Source organism: Chionomys nivalis, chromosome 5 (assembly GCF_950005125.1).
Source record: "Chionomys nivalis chromosome 5, mChiNiv1.1, whole genome shotgun sequence".
In the NCBI taxonomy this organism is placed as follows: Eukaryota; Metazoa; Chordata; class Mammalia; order Rodentia; family Cricetidae; genus Chionomys; species Chionomys nivalis.
Window position 1 is genome coordinate 92,570,470 of NC_080090.1, and position 17,090 is coordinate 92,587,559.

A 17,090-nucleotide genomic window follows, 5' to 3' on the forward strand; every position below is an offset into this window, starting at 1 on the left:
GATGCAGACTTAGCCCAGGTTTGGTCTGCATCCTGGCCAGCTTTCTCTCAGCAATTTACAAGATAATGCTGAAATTCATACAGAAACACGAAGTAGGTAAAACAAACAAGAGAATCTGAAAAAAATTAAGTTGGAAGACTCACAACCCTGATTTCAAACTGAACTATGACCCTATAGTAATCAAGATGGTAATGTGCCTTAAAGGAGTGTGAATTCAGAATGTGTAGACAAACCCTCTTGTTCGTGGCTAGTGATTTTTTTTAAACCCAGGTGCCAAGACATTTCTGTGAGGGGAAGATCAGTCTTTTCATAAGTAGAGGTCAGACAGTTCTCAGTACTCATGTGTAAAAGAGCAGACTAATTCCTACTGCAAGACACAAACATTAACCCCACAGGAATCATAGAAAGAAATGTAAGAGCTAAAACTCTAACAACATTTACCATATGACAAGCTTTTTGCTTCCTTGGATTAAAATGTTTTCTTAGATCTGACATCAAGAGAATAAGAAAAAAAAACTGATAAATTGTAACTCAATAATATTTAGAAACACTTACTGTTTCTGCGGGGGGCCCAGAGTTTGGTTCCCAGCTCCCACTCTGTGTGGCTCCCAAGCCCTTGTGGCTCTAGCTTTAGTGCATCGGCTGCTGTTTTTTTGGCGCCTCTGCAGTAACTCATAGTTACACAGACACATTTTTTTTTAAAAAATCATCTTTTGAAAAATGTAAAAAGATAACCTACAGAATGGGAGAAGATACTTGCACGTAGTTATAAGACAGGGGACTTCTGCTCAGGATACACGAAAACCTTGCACACTCGTAATGGCAGAAAGACAGGATGGAGAGAAGGTTCTGTGGCTGAAGCATTTGCTGACCTGACCTGAATTCGGGTCCTGACACCCAAATCAGGCGCTTAGAACTACCTGTAACTCCAGCCCTGGGTGATCTACGCCTTTTTCTGGACTCTAGACACCTGCGTTCACTTGCACATAACCACATACAGACACATAAATAAATAAGAAAATAAAAAGACAAATCACCGAGCAGATTATCTTTGGTTGAAATAAATAGGGACAATGGTAAATGCTGGCAAAGATGGAGAGGAGGTGGAATTCGTAGATACAGTTATTGAAAATACTAATCATATATTTTTCCATTTGATCCAGTAATTCTCCTGAAGAATGAAAACATGTTTTCATCAAACAGTTCATGATTATTCATAGAAAAATGTGAAATCAACTTAAGTGTTCAATAACCAATAAATAAACAAAGGTTGGATGGAAAATTACTCTGTTGTAAAAAATGGAGTATTAGTCTGTTTTACGTCATTGGTGACTTTAAAAAAAAATTATACTTAGAGAAAAAGGTCTGTCTCAAAGCCATTTATTAAATGTGTGAAATAAAATGAATTCATGGAGACAGAATGTAGAATAGTGGCTGCCTGTGAATGGATAGGTTGGCAGGGGTGGGTAACAGCTGCCTATTTCTGCAGGCTTCTCTTTTGGACTGTTGAAGATGTGCTAAAATTGGATTTTGATGATGGTCACACAAAACGCCGTATTTATGGGTCGATATGGTATTTGACTGATACCTCAATAAAGCTGTAAATTGAGAGATGACAATGGATTTCAATGCATTAAATTCTACTTAAATTGTCTCATAGATTAAACTATTTTAGATCCAAAAGGGAACTTAGCAAGCATGCTCCTGATTTGTCTTTATCTGGGAGATGAAGGGACTGGAGACTGGAGAAATTAATTTGTGAGATGATATGAAAGCAATTAGTTGAAAAACCCAGAAAAACCCACCTTGCACTGGAGTTCTTTAATCAATAGTTGGTAAATCCCACTGAATCCATTTATATAGCAAAATTATGGTGTAGACGTGGTAATAACTCATAACTTAATTAGTGTGATCCATCAAAGCAGCCGTATGTGGATCATGTTAATTTTTGTGTAGATGAGATCAAAATGCCAAAACCAGCAAGGAAGAAAGTATAGATAACCCCAAACAACAGACACAGGCCACACATTCCAACAGATGTAAAAGGAGATGCATAAAATCGCCCGGAGTGGGAGTCTGTTCAGTTTCCGTGCTGTAGCAGCAAGCATGAGTATCTAAAACATACTAAGTAACCCTGGTAATATTTTAGTTTTAAACTAAGGGGAAAGTCCTTAATTCTTACAGAGCATATTTTTTTTTCTAAGTTAGAATAATTGTTTCCACATTGTGGGTTCACATAAAAAGAGAATAAATTATCTTTGAAAAAAAGTTTGAATTTTTTTCCATTTGTACAGACAGGTGATGGGCAATTCAATTTTCCTTCCAAACCCTGTTGCTGTACTTAGTTCTCTGTGTTAGGATTTAATATTTCAGTCTTCTCTACATGGAGTTTTCCATTAATTCAAACCTTGCAAAAATAATTACCAAATTTTCAGAGCCATGTAATTAAAGATTGGGAATGAGTAGGCCTCGGGCTATGCACTTCTCTGACGGGAATTCATTTGGTTTGTGAAATTTAATTTTTTAAATTGTGTGTGTGTGTGTGTGTGTGTGTGTGGTATGTAGGCACACACATACCATGGTGCACATGTGAAGGTCAGAGGTCAGTCTTGGGTTTCAATTCTTGCCACCCACCTTACTTGATGCTAGGTATATTGGTTTTTGCCACGGTTTACACCAGAGTAGCAGAATGGTAAACTGCCTCTTCTTTTGTCCCTCTTCCCACCTTGCTGTAAGGGCACAAGGATTATGGTCACACACCAGTGCACCTGGCTGTACACAGATTCTGGGATCTGAACTCAGGTTTTCATGTTTCTGTGGAAGCACGTTACCTTCTAGGCCATTTCTCTAGCCCGTGAAACCTTAAGAAAATATGATTTTTACATCAGTATTTAGATGTGTACCTTTTGTTTAAAATTTTTAAAAAATGGAAGGCTTTGGACAAATGGGTCTTGTCCTAGCATGATGTTGATCAGGCTTGGGTAAGTGGAGGCTGACTGTGTGGGCTGGTTGTACATTCCAGGATGCTGGCTGCACTTACCCTTTGCTCCCGGAATCAACGGTCATATGTATTGTACCTGCCAACCCTGCCTGACATCTGCTGTCATGTACAGCACACTGTTCTAGGTTGGAGAGAGGCCAGCACGTGGTGACTTCACTAGACTGTAAAAGATCTTGAACACCCATGCTATAATGCTACGTCATAGGCCGGAGCCGATGTCATTCTCCTGCTATGAAGCTATAGGAAGCGTGACCACTTAGCCCATCAGATTAAAGTACAGAGTACACATTATACACAGCATCTGATACTGATAAAGATAAAAAAAATACCCTGTCACCGGGTCTGGAGAGATAACAACATTTCAGAGCACTATTCTTGCAGAGGACTTGAGTTTAGTTCATAGCACCCACGTCAGATGGCCCACAACCACGTGTAATTCCAGCTCCAGGGGACCTGATGCCTTTCTCTGTTGGTTACCTGTACACACACACAGACACTTTATGATACTATATACTTTTACTAATTTCTTCTCTGACAACTCATGCACATATAATGCCCCATGGTCACATCATTCCCCCCATCTTCTCTTTTTCGCCTTTCACTTCCAGCATCTGTCCATCCTCCTACCAAGTCCCCATCCCACTGTGAAGTCTTTGCTTTTTGCTTTGTGAGCCACTTTGTTTAGCCAGGACCCGCTGTGGACATGGATGAGAAACCATCTGCTGGAACATGAGGAATTCACCAGTAGCCACCTCATTGGCGATAATAGCCCCCTTCCCCATCCTTTTAGAGTGTACGCTGACCTTGTAAATCATTTTCATGTGAAACCATACGCCATGGCAGAAGAGATATCTTAGCTGGCAACATGAACAAGGAGAATGGGTCCTAAGGATCAAGTCAGGTTGGCTTCTGGTTTGCACATGCATCCACCCACACATGTGCCCCTGAACATGCATGCAAAACAAATCACATCAAGTATAAAGCATGATAGAAATTCAAGCACATTTAATTATTTATTGGATCTGGTGATTGATAGATCCAAAAGGGGGGGGGGAGGAGATAATCTTGATCTTAATGGTGCAAATGTCACAATGAACTCTACTGAAATAAGAAAAATGATGTTCCCACAAACAGCCTCCCTTCTAGGCAAAGCACTGTCTGTGATAAGGAAAGTAAATGAGACATAAATATTGGACAGGGAGGGCCCAAAGTGTTGCTAACTTATTTCTAAAAGTTTGAACAGAAAGTTACCAGAAAACAGACCCCTGCAATTGACCCTCTGCCCTTCACACACATTTATACATATGTGCTATCTGGGCACAGTAAAGGTACTTAAAGCTAAAACCCTTTGTTTACACAATGCTCAAAAGTTATATTCTGATGGTGCCATAAACATATGATGAGTAATAAAAATGTCCTAATTTAGAACATAGAAAGTAAAGGATTCAGCCGGGTGGTGGTGGTGCACACCTTTAATCCCAGCACTTTGGAGGCAGAGGCAGGCTGATCTCTATGAGTTCGAGGCCAGCCTGGTCTACAAGAGCAAGTTCCAGGACAGGCTCCAAAGCTACAGAGAAACTCTGTCTCAAAAAACAAATAAAAAAAAGTATTGAGATCTTTGACTCTGAATCAGTAACATTCTATATGATGATAGATTTTTTTTAAAAAAAGAAAGAAAAGTAAAACTATAATTTATGCAAAGCCCTACTAATTAAAAGTTTTAATTTTTATTACTTATAAGCAAGGAAGGAGATGGAATTGTGGATATATATATATATGTATGTAGAGAATATGCACATATATACATATATACATATTTTGTATGTATTTTCATAAGAAGGCACATCTGTAAAAATCTGAGTTTTTGATTAAGTATAAATTTCATTTGTGTATGTGGGGGATGTGACGCCTGTTTGCATGCCTTGTATGTGTGTATCAGGAGGTGCATGGCAGTCAGAGGACAACATTTGGAGACAATTGGTTCTCTCTTTTCACCTATGTGGGGTTCTGAGGACCAGAAATTGGTCATTCTGCTCTGACTGCAAGTGCATTGACCTGCTGAGCCTTCTCATGAGCCCCAAATTAACTTTTTTGGTGGCATCTAAGTGGATCATCAGTAAGTATTTTACGTTCTTGAAAAGAGATTTTTGCCCACCTCCCTCTTTCAACAAGCATACACCGCTTGCATTTTAACTAAATGCTGAATAGAGAAAGGGAAACGAAACAGCTGTAAATTTTTTCTCTTTAATTTTGGCAGTTTATTACATATAACATCTTTAACATCACAGTCTACATCATATGGTTTATTAAAATTGTATTATTTTGTGTGTGTTAGTTGGTTTTGAAGGTTTAATGCTTACTCTTGATTTCCTTGGCTTTTTACTCACATCAGGGTTATGTGGGGTTGAGGAGCATGTGGAGGGAGCTTATTCTAAAATAAAATAGAATAAATAACCTCTTTGAGAGCAAAGAGACACTCTGGGTAATTGGCAAGATTTTAACTACCACCTAAAACCTCTGCAAAAAACTGATCGACTTCCAATTTATTTTACTCTGTCCATTTCCTTGGTCGTTTTGGGTTTTCGCTTGTGTTTTAAGACATTTAATGAAAAATAATGGCTGTTGCAGTGTGCAGGGACATCGCCGTCAACTCTTGGCTGGATTTTCAGAAAGCATTCCTCCTCATAAACCGCCTCCCTAATGAGTTGTGTTGTGTCTCCCCTGGCTTTGCAGCATTTAGCCCGTGCTTTCCCCAACTGGCCCCAGATGGAAAATATTCTCTAGAAATTGGATGGCTTTTTAAGTGTTGCTCTCCACAGCCAGCTCAAAGCAACAACAAAACACAACACCAACCGCAAAAATCAGCTGAACAGAATGCATTTGATAACACGGTCCATACTGCGCCCCGGCATCCTATGTGGTTGAATGCTTTTAGCTTTGGGCAGTTGGGATTTTTCTAATTTAACTAACTCATTAACATTAGCAGCTGACACACTGCAGAAATTTTTTCCCCTAGTCACATCTCAGTATTCTTCCATTCCACTGGGGTTATATGCATGTTGTCTTTATTTATTTTTATTCTTGCTATTGGTTGTTTATTTATTTTAAGATTTCCTTATATACCTATTTTATTTCTATTCTGATTTTCATGCAGGGCGGAGCTGTTTTGTATAAGGAGTTTAAAACATTTCTTCAAGCAGTACATGAAGGAGAGGAAGGAGAGGCAGAGGAGGGAGCATGGGGAGCCCCCCTTTTTGGTTTTAGACAGGGTTTCCCTGTGTAACAGTTCTAGCTATCCTGGAACTAGCTCTTGTAGGCTAGGCTGGCCTCGAACTAGCAGGGATTCACCTGCCTCTGCCTCCCGAGTGCTGGGATTAAAGGCATGCGCCACCACGGCCTGGTGCATGGGGAGTCTTTAAAAGAATGCTTGAGGAAGAGGGAGCTGGGAGATGCTCATGGTGCTGCTGTCTGGTGTGTACAGTCTAGACAGCCACTGACCACACCAGAGTGTCCATAAAGGCAAGTTGTCTGAGTTAGCTCCACCCAGAGCTAATCCTCTTTGCAGAAATCATTTCTTCATAAATCCACTATTATATTTTACATTGCCTTTGACCAGTCAGTATAAAAATCTCTTCTTAGACTTCAGGTCTTGAATTTCTAGAATGTTCACATTTCTAGGATACCTTCCCCACCTCTTCATTTTCCTCTCTTCCTTTCGCCTCCCTTCTCTTCCTCTTTCCCTCCCTTCCTTCTCTCTCTTCCTTCTTTCCCCTCCTGCCTCTCTTTCTTTCTTCTACCTCACTTCTTTCCTACCTATCTTTTGTCTCTTATTTCCCATGTGCTCCCAATATAGACGCACACCACCATACCTAGCTATTATTTCTAATTTTTAAAAATCTTTTAAAGTGGTCTGTTTTTGACCTGTTGGGATGACCTTACTCTGCATTTACCCATGATCATTTTCTCATGTTTAGAAAACAGGTGTGTGTGTGTGTGTGTTTGCTGTATGTTTGTGTGTATATGCACATGCATGGCTATGTGTGTCGAGGCCAGAGGTCAATGCCAGCAGATTTCCTCTGTCATTCTTCACTTGTGTTTTAAGACAGAATCTCTCACTGAACTTACAGCATATCCATTTCCCTAGGCTGGCTGGCCAGTGAGCTGCAGGAATGCTCTTGTCTCTACTTTCCCAGCTCGGGATCATAGGAGTGTCTGGAACTCATGTCCTTTACATGGTTTCTGATCCAGACTAGGGTTCTGATGCCTGCATGGCAGGCACTTTTCCTTACTGAGGTGTTCCCCAGCCCCAGCTAGCAAATGTTCCCGTTTCTGACGTGGGGATGGTGATTCCACTGGACAGGTAAACAGCCAGGACTTTTGTTGTCACCATATTGCTCATTGTGCTTTGATCCTTATTGTCCTGGAATGTTAACATTATTCAGTGCTTATAGAATATTGTTTCCAAGTAATTTGGATGTCATTTCTACCGTTATATTACGTGATTGACAGCTTGAAGTATGTGAAAGAATTAAGCAAACCAAGCAGGCAGGCGAACTCGTCTATCCTAGGAATTTTACAAAGATTCTCATTCTCCCTGGGGACATTCTTCTTGAGCTATAGTGAAACATAAAATCATCACCTAGTGTCTTTCCTGATTTTACTATGTGTACTAGAGGGTTGATCAATATTCTAATATTTAATACTGACCACCAATCACTAGAAAAATACTCAAGTTAATTGTCTTATTAATGGAGGTTTCCTTATCAGTGGTGGTTTATAACTGAACCACTGAGAATTAAATATATTAAAGAATTTGTTGAATGTCATTAGCTAGTAATAAGTGGCTTACCTCATGGCTAGTTCTTCTTACACATGACTTTCAACATAGGGGTTGGGTATTTATGTAGTAAGCTAGTAAGAAGTGGAGATAGAAAGCCCTAGTACCCTTTGTATTTAGAATGAGAGTTTGTAATTGGTGGCTATGACTTGGCACTTCTTGTAGGCACTCCCTTTCTAGCTAACTTTATTCTCAAGAAATAAATCTTCCTCCAGGCACACAGCTCTTTTCTAGCCCCTTCTCATGGTCCCTCTGCCTGGAATGATGTCTTGCATCTTTTTGAAAAACCCTTTTATACTCTAGCCATTCTATATAAAAAGGTTCTGTTGGTGTGACTCAAGGTTGTAACACCTACTAAAGTTACTTCCTAATGCCATCACCTAGCACAACTTGAGATTATTTCTTTGTTTGCTTACTCATTATTGATATATTCTTACTAGAAGGTTCCATAGAAGCAAGAACTTACTCTTTCTAGTCATAGGTGTGTGTGTGTGTGTGTGTGTGTGTGTGTGTGTTTGTGGAGAGAGGCCAGAGCTACAATGCTCAGTGTCTTCTTTATCACTTCCCACATTATTTTTGGAGGCAGAGCCTCTCAGTGAATCTGGAACTCACAGATCCAGAAAAGACTGGATGGCCAGTGAGCCCCAGGCATCCCTCCGTGTCTGCATCCCTAGCACTAGAATTTCAGGCACAGTATTGCGCTTAGTTTTAATGTGGGTTCTAGGGAATCCAACTCAGGTCTTCATGCTTGCATGTCCAGCACTTTACCAGAAGAGCTATGTCACCACGGTTAGTCCTTCTTATACATGGCTTTCAACATCTAGGGCTTGGGTATTCTATGTAGTAAGCACTCAGAATATACATGCTGTCTGTGAACTGATGGTCTATTGTGGTGGGGAGGATTAAAACTGAGGAAAGTATCCATTTGCTAGAGGGGAGGTTGTCATCCCCAGCAGTCTCTCTGTGTCATAGCTATTCTTTCTTTCTTTCTTAAAGATTTCTGCCTCTTCCCCTCCACTGCCTCCCATTTCCCTCCCCCTCCCCCGATCAAGTCTCCCTCCCTTGTCAGCCCAAAGAGCAATCAGGGTTCCCTATCCAGGCCGATCTTAGCCACCATGACTACAGTCAAGGAGGCAAAGAGTGGGATGCCACATGGCAAGGTAGAAATCTGAAGGGCAGGTCCCCAAACAGCGTCAGTTGACAAATACTTTCTCCTATGGCAATAGAACTAATATCTAACATCTTCATTTGAAAACACACATACCTTTAGAATTTGTTACGTGTAAGAGACTATCTTGGGTATTAAGGGTGATGAATGTCCTATGAATATTGGTAGAGAAAGGGAATCCTCACCTAATGTATTTGTTGTGAAGATCTTTTGATGAAAGTAAGACAGGTCCAGCGCCTGAACTGGGGGCATGGAGATCAGGCAGGATGGTGTGAGAGTTAAGATAAAAGCAGATTTGTCAGAATTCACATAGGGCTTGGGGGGGTGGGGCTCTAAAGACTTGTTGGCAAGATGTAGGCTGTTTTACTTTCATTGGTATTGCTGGGGAGAAAAATAACTTGACAATAAGCAACTTGTGGTAGATAGAATTTGTTTTAGCTCACCCTTCCAGGGTACAGTCCATCACTTCGGGGAAGTCACCATGGCTGTGGCTTGAGATAACTGGTTATATGACATCCTTAGTAAAGAGGAGAAATGAATGCACACATGCTCACTTGTACATTGCTTTATTTCTCTACTATTAAAGTGTTCAGGGCTACCTGCCTAAGGAATACACACAAATGGACAAGAGACTAGGAATGGGATGTGTTGGGAAGAAGAGATTCAGTGGCAAAGAGAGGGGGATGAGACAAGGGAAGAGTGGAGAAAATAACCACAATTTATTATATGTGTGTGTGAAACTGTCAAAGAGTAAACAAACAAAAAACTGATTTGCATGGCTTTTTGTCACAACATTCTGTATCTGGCCTACTTGGCTATCTTGTTTTGTAGGATAATAGGAAATTTCTATATTTTCAACTGTTCTTTGAACCACTAAAGGCATAGTGAATTTTATTCAGTAGATGTTAAGATTACCTGTTGATATTTATAATTCACTGTACATTATAATCTACTATTCAACAGTTCTCTCATTGTTCCAGTGATAGAGTTAAATGACTGTAACAGTTGAGGGGAAAAAAAAGCCATGCAGAGAGGTTGAATGACTTGTCCATGGCCACGTGGCCAAGGGGTAAGGAAATAGAGTCAAATCCATTTCTTTTTTAAAATATACACATTTTATTAATTATTTTGGGAGTTTCACATGTGTATACAATACCTTTTGGTTGTATTTGCCTCCCATTCCTATCCTTATCTCTCCTAGGTCCATCCTCCATCCTCTCATTGCCTTTATAAAAGTTAACGCACGAACTCGACCTTGTGCTGCCTGGACTCATGGGTGTGGGGACACTGTAGCATGGTGACATCACCAGGGCACATCCCCCCCCCCTTTTTTTATTTTGGTCTTTTACGATTGATGAAACTTGGAACCTAATACATGTGGTGGACTTTTATTAAGCAAAATTCTTGCTCATTTGAGAACAAGCAGCATCAGTGTAATCCTTGATGCGCTGTATGCTAAAAGTAGTGTTCTATAAATAGGTGCTGTCCATGATGACATTATCCAGAGTTTACTGATCCTGGCTTCCTCAAAACCAATGGATCTTCCCATGCTCAATAACTTGAAATGACATTTCAAGAGATTTATTCTAATTTCAAAATGCTGTATCTCTGTGGGGGTATTTGCATGTGAGTGCAGTTACCCAGGGAGGCCAGAGGAGCACATCGGATCCCAGGGAGCCAAAGTTCTGTGTGGTTGTGAGCTGCCAGATATGGGTGTTGGGAACTGATTTTCCAACCCAAAACTACGAGACAAGTCGGAGCTCTAGTCATCTCTCTAGCTCCTAGCTTACATGACATTTTGACATTTAAATATTGTCAATAATGTGCAAGTTTGGGGTTCTCCTTGTTGGATCTAAGGCTCAGCAGTTCTTGGTTCGGGAGTGTGGTTTTCTGGGTTTGAGCTCATGGACTTTGCAGACAGCACCTGTGTGCGCAGAAAGAGACTTGTTCTGGCAGATGGAAAGAGAACAGGTATGGGGCAAGTGTGGCATGATGCAGACCGCTTGCTTTTGGCCACAGTCTGCTGATTTAATGCGCCAGCCCATCCCCCAGCCCTGCAAGCATAAGCTATAAAAAATACACGCACCTCCACAAAGATGGCTCAAGCATGTGCCCCTGAGAGAAGTCTTGTGAGCCAAGAGGCCTCACAAGTGTTAGACTTACTGTTTGGGTCTAGGCACTTTTTTGGCCCTAGTTTCTGGTAGGAACAGTGCAAAATGAAAAGTTTAAACACTGTGTTTGATCACAAAACCCATGTTCGCTTTTTGCAGTGGCCGTGGAGACAGACGGGGGATTCTGATAAATTGCAAAGGAAAATCCATCACTCACCCATGGAGGGGAAGAGACAGCTGTGTAAAAGGGACTTTGGTAAAAGACTATCTCTGGACAGCAGTCTTGTGGTAAGTGCCACTGACCACTGGATGTGTTTTGGCTTCAAATACGTTATCCTTTGACTGTTATTTCCTGAACGCCCAGCTCCTAAAACCCTGATTCCATTTACCCCATGGGATTTGGGCTCATTTATTTTTTACAAACTCAAAGGCCAGCAAATTATTGGAATGTTTGTATAGTGTCTTAATAGGTAAATGTCATAATCTGTCAACATTACATATAATTGCATTAATTCTGGCTGAAATAGACATTAGCCTATACAAAAATGTGCCTGTGCCTTCGGTCCAAATGCCAGGCCTATATGTAGTTGCTCCAACATACAGTAAACTGTGGAGCTGAACAAAAATTCAATACAGCTCTGAAGTGTTGAAGAGCCGAGAAAGTGGCCGAGGGCTTCATTCCATCCTACATAACATTTCTTTCTCACTCTGGTGAACACTATTCCTTTAAAAAACTGGATTTAGCATGTGTGCATATGCTGTGCATGTGTGTGTGAGTGTGGCGAATTCATGTGGAGATCATAGAACTGCTTCCAGGAGTCCAGTTTGCCTTCCACCTAACTGGGGCAAAGTGTCTCTCGTCTCGGCTGCTTGGTGTGTATTCCCAGCTAGCTGGCCCTGGAACTTCCCACTGGTTCCCCGGTCTCCACCTCCCATCTCATTATAGCAGCCCTGGAATCTCAGCTGAACGCACCATATCCAGCCTGCTATGTGGGTGCCGGAGACCAAACTCAGGTTGTTAGGCTTGCTCGGCATGTCCTTTTTACCAACCGCAGCCTCTTGCTGGCCCAGTGGACATCATTCTTAACAGCCTGGTTGGGTTTCCCTTGGTGTGTGAGGATCTGGTTAGCACAAGGAAACAGGTCGTCTCTGTGCTTAGAAGCTGGGCTTCTTTTCCATGGGCTCTGGATTACCAAATGTAAGTACCTCTTCTGTTCCATGTTCCATGTGACCAGAGCGGGAAATCAGACGAAGGCCCTCCCTTAGCCCAGTTCTCTCATTAGGGAACTATAGATTGCTCTTGGCCCCTCTTTTGTGTGAGTATCAGGGCTGTGCTGTGCTGACAGCAACTGCTCTAGAGACCGCTACGTGGAACATGGCTGATAAAGCGTCGTTGGAGGTTAGGGAGCATGAGCACCTGCATGCTATTCAAGTACACATGTGAAGAAGCCAAGTGTGATGGCAGTGCTGGGAAGTGGAGGCAGGTGACCTCCAAGACTGCTTGGACAGCTGGCCCAGCTGATTTGGTCAGGTCCAGGCTTGTGAGTGACTCTTTCTCAAAAACAAACCGTGGTGGACCAGGGTGCCTGAGGAATGCTCAGATTGCCCGTTGCACCACTCTTACACATGTACACACGCACACACACCTCCATATCCATGCCCACCTCTCCCGTCCCACACAACTGACAAATGGGTTTGTCAGTTATGCCCCTTCAATTCTACTCTTGAGTCCAGAGTAGAATTTCTTAATTTTAAATCCGGTAGTTTTTTAAAGATCTGCAGACTTCGTTATTTTTCTTGTGATCATGGCCACTTCCCTTTAAAGCTTTACATGAGTGAGATTCTGGACGCTGAGAATGGGATATGCAAAGCATCCTCATGCCGAGTTCTTCATGTGACCCTGAACCTGGAGCCGACTGTAGGCTTCGTGTTGACCAGCGAGATCGCCGAGGCTACAGATGCTAGTAATGCTTTAAGTGTTCTTTTCTGTGGATGCAGCCACACCTCACACACCAGATCCTGTGCTATCTGCATGGAAATTGGCAAATGTGTTCTCCTGTGTCCATTCCCTTTACAACTTCTGGGAAAGCCGGTATACAGGGGTATTTTCTCAGCCTCTGTTGCAGGAGAAAGTCTTCATGAACATTGTCACGCCGGTCTGATCTGCCTTGGCTTAGGCAGAGGCAGAGACAGCAGCCATATGGTACGATGAGAACAGTTTTCAGAAATAGCATTCTGGTTGGTTGGTCTCCAGAGCCACCTATTTTTGCTTCTAGTCTCAACTAATATGCAAATATCCTGTCAAGGCAAACATGCTAAGCTATGGTCTTTCAATACTCGATAGAACCAGTCCTTAATAAAAGACCTTTGACCAAGTCAGAGTGTGATCCAGAAGAGTGGAATTCTATGGATGCTGTTGGTAAAAAGAAGGATATGTGTAGTTATTTATTTTGTGTGTGTGCACATGTTTACATGGCAAGGCATGTATGTGGAGGCAGGGGACAACTTTCTGGGGTCAGTTCTCTCCTTCTATTATGAGGATATTGAGGATTAAACTCAGGTCCTCAGGCTTGGTGGCAGCCTTGGTCCCTTTACCCACTGAGCCATTCTATTGACACCCACCCTGTTTTTGGGACAGGGCCTCACATTGGCCTGATTTTTTTTTTTTTTAAAGAGGAGACTGGTGGGCCAGCAAGCCATAGGGATCCACCTGTCTCTGCCTTCCCTGCTCTGGGATCACAAGCATATACCACCAATGACAGCTTGTTACATGGGTTCTGGGGTTCGAACCCAGCTCCTCCTGCTTGTGCACTGAGCACTTTACCAAATGTGCTATCTTGCTGGCTCCCTTCTGTTTTTTGAGACAGGTCTCTCACTGGCCTGGAATTTACCAAGTTGGTCACACTGGTCAGTAAGTCCCAGGGATCTGCCCATCCTTGCCAACCCAGCACGGAGATTGTAAGCTTGTTCTAGTGAGCCTGGTGAGTTTTGTTTTATTTTTTCTTCAGACAATCATTCTGGCAATGGAACTCAGGTTCTCATGCTTGCAAGTCAAATGCTTTACCAAATGAACCATCGCCCAGTTTTCTTTTTGGTATTCCGGATTGGTAAACTAGGGATGTATTGGTTCTGTACTCCATTACCTAATATAAGAAAGAGTTAAGACCCAGAGAAGTTACCTGCTTTTCCTAAAGCTAACCAGAAGAATAAGATCAGGCCAAGAGCCCAGGTTTCCATCTCTCATTTCTATTCTTTATTTTTCACTAAATATTAGCCCAGGAAAAAATGTCCTTTGGGGAAATTAGGTGGATGAAAAGGAAGTATGGAGTCTTCACAGCTCGAGACTCTAGTGCAATAACCATTATGACCAAAGTGAGCCAGGAGACCCAGTGGTGATTCCCTCATTTAAACTTTGCAGAAGAAATTTTCTCCTCATGTATCCTAAGAATAAGGTACTATTAACTTTATTACCTTTTTATTTTACTTAGTCAAATCATGAAGTGTTGAGTTAGAAATTATAGCACTCTTAGAGTGGCTCTTAAACATTTTTTTTCAGGCTGGAGAAACCATAGAATGAAGGAACATGTAGTTCAGATGAAGTAAAACATAAAAGGAAAAACAGTTCATGTCCTTTAGTGACAACTTGGAGGATAGGCACAGAGGAATTTGAAGTGTGGGTGGTGTGTGCACACGTGTGTGTGTGTGTGTTTCAGGTGTATGTGTGTGTATGTGGGAGGAAGGAAACGTTGTAAGAGGAAGGTTGGGAGAGATCTCACACATGTGCACCTTTATAATCTTCGATCTTTGATGTTGGTGATTTTACTTCCTAAGGATAAAGGCTATTTAAGTGGAAGGGAAATGAAAAAAAATGTAGGTTCCCAAGTGAGGGGGAAGGCCTGGAGAGGAAGGCTGGGGGAGGAAGGCCAGGGGAGGAAGGCTGGTGGGAGCTACCTTAGCTGGCAGCTCTGCGTGTTTGGTTGGCAAATCACACGTTGAGTTTTGACCACAATGGCTTCCCTCCCTTAGTAATAGTAGTAGAAATTTATTGAAGTTTACTACATGCCAGACTGTCTACTCATGCTCTATATGGAAATAGTTGGCTGATACAACAGCTCTTTAAGGGAAGAATTCTGGCTGTCCCTATTTTACAAAGAAGAAATCTGCAGCTTGGTCTGTGCCTCAGCATCCTCCAGGCCATGGGACTGGTGAGGAGACGGGACTGAAATTTTGGGTTGGGTCTAGCTTTGCATACTTTAAAGCTCCCAAGGGGAAACCTCTTCTGTGACAGCCACAGGGAGCCTTTCTGTGCTGCTGCCCTGCCCCAGAAGCCTCCAGCTGTTCTGACAGAACCAGAAACTTTCATGGGTACAGCACCTGCCATACCCATGCCCAGCGATAAGGGAGACAAGTCTGGTTCCAGAAAACACAGTCCCTCGTGGCGTGGTGCTGGGAAAGAGGGAGGGAGGGAGGGAGGGAGGGAGGGAGTCATATGGAGTAAGTAACATGAGTACTGAAAGGTGGGTTTAGGTCTGCTGCTGATCTTGTGATTTCCTTATTCAGATTAATCAGATCGTTGAGCCAACCCTCCCCACCCCCAGTTTAGAAAGCATTTACTTGAGGAATTATTGCCCCAGGGAAGTAGCTGGGGGGAGGTAGAACACACCCAGCTGGTAGGTAGCTGTCCTTCCTGGCAGGGTGCAGCAGGGTTCTACAGTGATATTGGAGAACTAAGCAGATTTTTGGCTAGACTGCTGACTGATGGGGAGAACCAGCAGGATTTCCCACTTCCAGAGGGAACACTATTGTTTAGTTCACTGCTAAGCTAGCAGTTGGTGCCACCCAGGAGCGTTTTCATTCATCTTTCAGGCTTTCTCTGGGAGAGACTTTTCTTTGTTCCCCTCAGTAAACTAAAACAATGGCCACATCTTCAAAGGCTCCCATGAAAATGTCCCCATCCAATTGTTTTTCGAGACAGGGTCACATTCAGGCCAGCTTTGCCTCAAACTTGCTGTCTGATTAGCTTGAACTGTCAACTTGACACAGCCAAGAGTCACTTGAGAAGGGAGTCTCATTTGAAGGATTGCCCAGCTCAGGTTGACTCGTGGGCATGTTTGTGGGGGTTTGGTCTTGGTTATTAATCGTTCTCAGAGGGCCCAGCCCACTGTGGGTGGCACCATTCCCTGGGCAGGTGATCCTGGGCTTTGTAAGAAAGCCAGCTGAGCATAAGCTTGAACAATCTAGCCAGTAAACAGCGTCTCTCCATGGTTTGTGCTTTAAATTCTTGCTTGAGTTCCTGCCCTGAGTTCCTTCAATGATAGACTGTAAGTTATAAGTTGATGTAAACCTCTCTCCCCCTAAACTGCCTTTAGCTAGAATGTTTCATCACAGCAGCTGAATGAAACTAGACCAGGCACTGTGTAGCCCAGAACGACTGTGTGTTTCTGATTCTGCTTCTGTACCGAGTTCTGGGAAGAAGGTGTGTGCCTGGCTAACATACAGTGCTAGATACAGAATCCAGGGTTTTATGTAGGCTAGGAAGATACTCTACCAGTTTATGTCTGGGCCCAGATAATGAAAGATATTATCAAAATGTTCTTTCTGATGGGATTTTAGTCACTTGATTTAACTTATTGCCACATGCACCATTTGACAGTATTGACACTGTAGACCCAATAATTCCTTGTGGTAGGTGTGTTCTGTGCATTGTGGATGCTTAGCAGAACACCAGCCTCTTATTCAGCAGGTGCTAAGAACAACTCTTCTGGTTCTGGCTACCCAGTCATCCTCCAGACATGACCAGCTGTCCCTACACCCGGGAGCAGATCACCCCTGAGTTAAAATATAACTTTTAAGAGGACATAGGCCATGGCCTATCCATGTTTGTGCTCCTAAAGCCTGACACATGGACTGTGCTTAGTGTGATGAACATGGGTTTGTGCTTGCCTGTGGGTAGCTATCTGTCCGTGATCTCCA

General features: G+C 42.5%; 1 protein-coding gene across 2 annotated transcripts in view; it reads left to right on the forward strand.

Annotated features, from left to right (window-relative positions):
• Nckap5 (NCK associated protein 5) overlaps positions 1-17,090 on the forward strand; it is an 843,848-nt gene that overhangs the window by 29,574 nt on the left and 797,184 nt on the right. For both annotated transcript variants that reach the window (XM_057769610.1, XM_057769613.1), the window contains exon 2: positions 11,277-11,405. In XM_057769610.1, coding sequence (XP_057625593.1) covers positions 11,337-11,405 — 69 coding nt within the window. In that variant the 5' untranslated portion in view covers positions 11,277-11,336. The remainder of the gene's footprint in view (positions 1-11,276; positions 11,406-17,090) is intronic.